This window comes from Entelurus aequoreus, linkage group LG19 (genome assembly GCF_033978785.1).
Source record: "Entelurus aequoreus isolate RoL-2023_Sb linkage group LG19, RoL_Eaeq_v1.1, whole genome shotgun sequence".
Taxonomy (NCBI): domain Eukaryota; kingdom Metazoa; phylum Chordata; class Actinopteri; order Syngnathiformes; family Syngnathidae; genus Entelurus; species Entelurus aequoreus.
Window position 1 is genome coordinate 44176667 of NC_084749.1, and position 7500 is coordinate 44184166.

The following is a 7500-nucleotide window of genomic DNA, read 5'->3' on the forward strand; positions in this document are numbered from 1 at the left end:
AGCCACAAAATGCAACGGGGTCCATCAGACCCACAAACGCTGGCTGAGTAACAACAATATGAACACTACACAAGGGTTAAATATTCATCTTAACAGACTAATTATCACAATAATAGGCAATGTACTTCATTGACTGATCATGATTGATATTGCTTGATTTGCAGTCAGCATTTATTCATGCATAATTTGTTGCTATTGTATGAACTGTGCCTCTTCTACTGCAGTCCCGCCACTGTTTTCCTGGACCAGCAAGGCGGCTTCATCGGCTCGCGCTACAAGAAGGTGGTCTACCGCCAGTTCACCAACGACAAGTTCGCCAAGCAGGTGGAGAGAGGCGCGGACATGGAACACCTCGGCGTCATGGGTAGGTTTTGGCGAGGGTAAATACTATTTCATACACTTTGTCGGGCTCCCATTTGATCAGCGTCTTCTCTCTCAGGTCCGATGATCCACGCTGACGTGGGAGACAAAGTGAAAGTGGTTTTCAAGAACACGGCCTCCAGACCGTACTCCATCCACGCCCACGGAGTCAAGACTGAAAGCCCCAATGTTTACCACACCAAACCAGGTAGAGAGGAGACCGGATGCAATGGACGTCGAGTGGGTCTAGTCATATTATTATTATTTAGAAAAAAAATAAATAATATGACTCCTTTAATGCACCCTATAGTCCGGTGCGTTCATGGTCCGGAAATTACGGTATTTTAAATCATTGCTAAAGATTAGAAATACAAGGAACTCCAGAATTCGAATTTTGATTATTAATAGAAACATGTGGTTCTCTTTCAGGAACATAACTAGGTATCCATTTATATTCATTAAAGTCGGAGAGTGGCTTACAAGACAACCTTTGAGGAGATATTATATTTGTTACAAAGTCTTAACATGAATTATTAAATGTGCTTCACAGGTGAGACTCACATCTATGAGTGGTATGTCACTAAGACTACAGGACCTACCACTGAGCAGGAGGAGTGCTCCGTGTCAGCATACTACTCCACGGTGGATGTTGCCAAGGTGTGCTGTACAACACACACACACACACACACACACACACACACACACACACACACACACACACACACACACACACACACACACACACACACACACACGCACACACACACGCTTGTATTTCTTACCTTTTTGAGACCTCTGAAAAATGCCTCCCTCTTTAGGACCAGCCTTTCTAGATATATAAAGATGTGTATTTACAACATTAATAATATATACATACTATGCAAATATAAAAAAGCTTTAGTTGGAATTTCACAAGAAAAAGGTCACAATTACACAAGAAATTTTTTTTACAATAAAAGCCGTAATTATTACTCAACACAAGTCAAAATTTTACAAGAAAAACGGAACATTTGTGCAATTTTATGAAAATAGTCGTAATTTTACTCGACAAAAGTCACAATTTTATAAGAAAACTTTAACATTTTGGCAATATTATAATAATAATCGGAATTTTACTCGGCAAAATGATGACAAAAGTCATAATTTTACTCAAAAAAGGTCACTATTTTACAAGAACAACAAAACAATTGGCAATATTGTGATAAAAGTCAGAATTGGATATGACAAATGTCACCATATTGCATTGAAAAGTAATAATTTTACATCAAAAGTAATAATTTTATGAGAAAATATTGCAATATTACAGAAACAGAAAGAACATGAGAAATTGTTCCCAATTTCATAAGAAAAAGGTCAACACATTGTGAGAAAAAGACTGCTTTTGGTAATGTCTTTTATGGAAGCTACTTTTCCTTGTTGATGTCTCAAGAAGGGTAAAAATACAAGAAACACACACACACACACACACACACACACACACACACATTATTGTATTTCGTACAATCTCGAGACCGCCGAAAATGCCTCCCTCTTTAGGACCAGCCTTTCTAGATATATAAAGATTAGTATTTACAACATTAATAATATATACATACTATGCAAATATAAAAAAGCTTTAGTTGGAATTTCACAAGAAAAAGGTCACAATTACACAAGAAAAAACTTAGAATTTTGGCATTTTTACAACAAAAGCCGTAATTATTACTCAACACAAGTCAAAATTCTACAAGAAAAACGGAACATTTGTGCAATTTTATGAAAATAGTCGTAATTTTACTCGACAAAAGTCACAATTTTATAAGAAAACTTTAACATTTTGGCAATATTATAATAATAATCGGAATTTTACTCGGCAAAATGATGACAAAAGTAATAATTTTACTCAAAAAAGGTCACTATTTTACAAGAACAACAAAACAATTGGCAATATTGTGATAAAAGTCAGAATTTGATATGACAAATGTCACCATTTTGCATTGAAAAGTAATAATTTTACATCAAAAGTAATAATTTTATGAGAAAATATTGCAATATTACAGAAACAGAAAGAACATGAGAAATTGTTCCCAATTTCATAAGAAAAAGGTCAACACATTGTGAGAAAAAGACTGCTTTTGGTAATGTCTTTTATGGAAGCTACTTTTCCTTGTTGATGTCTCAAGAAGGGTAAAAATACAAGAAAACACACACACACACACACACACACACACACACACACACACACACACACACACACACACACACACACACACACACACACACACACACACACACACATTATTGTATTTCGTACAATCTCGAGACCGCCGAAAATGCCTCCCTCTTTAGGACCAGCCTTTCTAGATATATAAAGATGTGTATTTACAACATTAATAATATATACATGCTATGCAAATATAAAAAAGCTTTAGTTGGAATTTCACAAGAAAAAGGTCACAATTACACAAGAAAAACTTAGAATTTTGGCATTTTTACAACAAAAGCCGTAATTATTACTCAACACAAGTCAAAATTTGACAAGAAAAACGGAACATTTGTGCAATTTTATGAAAATAGTCGTAATTTTACTCGACAAAAGTCACAATTTTATAAGAAAACTTTAACATTTTGGCAATATTATAATAATAATCGGAATTTTACTCGGCAAAATGATGACAAAAGTCATAATTTTACTCAAAAAAGGTCACTATTTTACAAGAACAACAAAACAATTGGCAATATTGTGATAAAAGTCAGAATTGGATATGACAAATGTCACCATTTTGCATTAAAAAGTAATAATTTTACATCGAAAGTAATAATTTTATGAGAAAATATTGCAATATTACAGAAACAGAAAGAACATGAGAAATTGTTCCCAATTTCATAAGAAAAAGGTCAACACATTGTGAGAAAAAGACTGCTTTTGGTAATGTCTTTTATGGAAGCTACTTTTCCTTGTTGATGTCTCAAGAAGGGTAAAAACACAAGAAAACACACACACACACACACACACACACACACACACACATTATTGTATTTCGTACAATCTCGAGACCGCCGAAAATGCCTCCCTCTTTAGGACCAGCCTTTCTGGGTATATAAAGATGTGTATTTACAACATTAATAATATATACATACTATGCAAATATAAAAAAGCTTTAGTTGGAATTTCACAAGAAAAAGGTCACAATTACACAAGAAAAAACTTAGAATTTTGGCATTTTTACAATAAAAGCCGTAATTATTACTCAACACAAGTCAAAATTTGACAAGAAAAACGGAACATTTGTGCAATTTTATGAAAATAGTCGTAATTTTACTCGACAAAAGTCACAATTTTATAAGAAAACTTTAACATTTTGGCAATATTATAATAATAATCGGAATTTTACTCGGCAAAATGATGACAAAAGTCATAATTTTACTCAAAAAAGGTCACTGTTTTACAAGAACAACAAAACAATTGGCAATATTGTGATAAAAGTCAGAATTTGATATGACAAATGTCACCATTTTGCATTGAAAAGTAATAATTTTACATCAAAAGTAATAATTTTATGAGAAAATATTGCAATATTACAGAAACAGAAAGAACATGAGAAATTGTTCCCAATTTCATAAGAAAAAGGTCAACACATTGTGAGAAAAAGACTGCTTTTGGTAATGTCTTTTATGGAAGCAACTTTTCCTTGTTGATGTCTCAAGAAGGGTAAAAATACAAGAAAACACACACACACACACACACACACACACACACACACACACACACACACACACACACACACACACACACACACACACACACACACACACACACACACACACACACACATTATTGTATTTCGTACAATCTCGAGACCACCGAAAATGCCTCCCTCTTTAGGACCAGCCTTTCTAGATATATAAAGATTAGTATTTACAACATTAATAATATATACATACTATGCAAATATAAAAAACCTTTAGTTGGAATTTGACAAGAAAAAGGTCACAATTTCACTAGAAAAACTTAGAATTTTGGCATTTTTACAATAAAAAGTCGTCATTTTACTCAACACAAGTCAAAATTTGACAAGAAAAACGGAACATTTGTGCAATTTTATGAAAATAGTCGTAATTTTACTCGACAAAAGTCACAATTTTATAAGAAAACTTTAACATTTTGGCAATATTATAATAATAATCGGAATTTTACTCGGCAAAATGATGACAAAAGTCATAATTTTACTCAAAAAAGGTCGCTATTTTACAAGAACAACAAAACAATTGGCAATATTGTGATAAAAGTCAGAATTGGATATGACAAATGTCACCATTTTGCATTGAAAAGTAATAATTTTACATCAAAAGTAATAATTTTATGAGAAAATATTGCAATATTACAGAAACAGAAAGAACATGAGAAATTGTTCCCAATTTCATAAGAAAAAGGTCAACACATTGTGAGAAAAAGACTGCTTTTGGTAATGTCTTTTATGGAAGCAACTTTTCCTTGTTGATGTCTCAAGAAGGGTAAAAATACAAGAAAACACACACACACACACACACACACACACACACACACACACACACACACACACACACACACACACACACACACACACACACACACACACACACACATTATTGTATTTCGTACAATCTCGAGACCGCCGAAAATGCCTCCCTCTTTAGGACCAGCCTTTCTAGATATATAAAGATTAGTATTTACAACATTAATAATATATACATACTATGCAAATATAAAAAACCTTTAGTTGGAATTTGACAAGAAAAAGGTCACAATTTCACTAGAAAAACTTAGAATTTTGGCATTTTTACAATAAAAAGTCGTCATTTTACTCAACACAAGTCAAAATTTGACAAGAAAAACGGAACATTTGTGCAATTTTATGAAAATAGTCGTAATTTTACTCGACAAAAGTCACAATTTTATAAGAAAACTTTAACATTTTGGCAATATTATAATAATAATCGGAATTTTACTCGGCAAAATGATGACAAAAGTCATAATTTTACTCAAAAAAGGTCGCTATTTTACAAGAACAACAAAACAATTGGCAATATTGTGATAAAAGTCAGAATTGGATATGACAAATGTCACCATTTTGCATTGAAAAGTAATAATTTTACATCAAAAGTAATAATTTTATGAGAAAATATTGCAATATTACAGAAACAGAAAGAACATGAGAAATTGTTCCCAATTTCATAAGAAAAAGGTCAACACATTGTGAGAAAAAGACTGCTTTTGGTAATGTCTTTTATGGAAGCAACTTTTCCTTGTTGATGTCTCAAGAAGGGTAAAAATACAAGAAAACACACACACACACACACACACACACACACACACACACACACACACACACACACACACACACACACACACACACACACACACACACACATTATTGTATTTCGTACAATCTCGAGACCGCCGAAAATGCCTACCTCTTTAGGACCAGCCTTTCTAGATATATAAAGAAGTGTATTTACAACATTAATAATATATACATACTATGCAAATATAAAAAAGCTTTAGTTGGAATTTCACAGGAAAAAGGTCACAATAACACAAGAAAAAACTTAGAATTTTGGCATTTTTACAATAAAAGCCGTAATTATTACTCAACACAAGTCAAAATTTGACAAGAAAAACGGAACATTTGTGCAATTTTATGAAAAAAGTCGTAATTTTACTCGACAAAAGTCACAATTTTATAAGAAAACTTTAACATTTTGGCAATATTATAATAATAATCGGAATTTTACTCGGCAAAATTATGACAAAAGTCATAATTTTACCCAAAAAAGGTCACTGTTTTACCAGAACAACAAAAAAATTGCCAATATTGTGATACACGTCAGAATTTATATGACAAATGTCAGCATTTTGCATTAAAAAGTAATCAGTAATATTGCAGAAACAGAAAGGATATGAGAAACTTTTCTCAATTTTATAAGAAAAAAGTCAACACATTTTGAGAAAAAGACTGCTTTTAGTTAGTCTTTTTTTTCCGGATTTTTGTTTGTAATTGGTTTTTAATCCTCATTAATTACTTCAAGTTATTATAGTATGTCTCTATATACATGTTTATTTTATTTTTTTAAATTAATTTTGGCCAACGGGGGCGCATTTCGATTTCTTACACACACACTTGTTATTTCATATGTTGACCAGAGGGGGAGCGCTTTTAAAAACCGACACACAGTCAATTTGAAAAATCTCTCCTTTTTGGGACCACCCTCATTTTGAGAGATGTCACCACCAGGGGGAGCAAGTTAGACATTGTCTATTAGATGCAATGTTATTGGGACCATGATTTATGTCATCACTTGTTCACACCTCCTCATATGGAAGATACTTTTCCTTCTTCATGTCTCAAGAAGGGTAGAACTACAAGAAAACACACACACACCCACATTGACATTGTGTACCCCTCCCTGCCAGGATCTGTACAGTGGTCTTATCGGTCCCTTGGTCATCTGTCGCCGTAGCTGGGGCAGGTGAGTACGTCTCTATTGGTGAGCAACTGTTAGGTGTGGAAATGGATTAAAAGGAACTATTTTACAGCGCATGTGTTAAACGCAAGGCCCCCAGGCCATATGTGGCCCGCCATGTCATTTTATGTGGCCCACAAGAGCTTCAAAGGTGTGTTACTTCTATAGCAATTTTGCGGACACTCTTATTCTTTTAAACCTTTTAAAGTGTCACTTTTTTCTCTCCTATGTTACACGAGGTAACTCCTCCCCCACCCCTCCCTGTACCCCATGCAATCGTAGTCTAACGTCATAAAATAAATATTCTAAGCATTTTCTTAAAATTTTGGGGATTTTTATAATTTTATCAAAATTTGACGATTTACTATATAGCATCTGACTGCTAAATGAATAACTTTTATAAAATAGATCAGCGGTTCTCAAACTTTTTTCACCAAGTACCCCCTCATTAGGCTCTTCAAGTACCACCGTAATGACCCACATTAAAATATAGTAGCGTAGTAGGCCTAAGTATTGATTTAAAACAAGGCGAATGTTTTATTTAACTATTATTTTCCATATTTTTGGCCACTGTACCATTACGCACGGTTTGAACAGTAACACTGTGTATGAAGATAGGAAAATAAAACACTGTGATTCTTTGGCGTACCATTGAAT

At 33.4% G+C, this 7500-nt stretch overlaps 1 protein-coding gene across 1 annotated transcript in view; it reads left to right on the forward strand.

Moving 5' to 3' along the window:
* The first annotated feature begins 177 nt into the window (after positions 1 to 177).
* The window catches only part of LOC133634972 (ceruloplasmin-like), a 17766-nt gene continuing 10443 nt past the window's right edge, over positions 178 to 7500 (forward strand). The window contains exons 1-4 of the mRNA XM_062027632.1: positions 178 to 364; positions 440 to 568; positions 911 to 1017; positions 6794 to 6849. Of these exons, the coding sequence (XP_061883616.1) occupies positions 178 to 364; positions 440 to 568; positions 911 to 1017; positions 6794 to 6849 (479 nt within the window). The remainder of the gene's footprint in view (positions 365 to 439; positions 569 to 910; positions 1018 to 6793; positions 6850 to 7500) is intronic.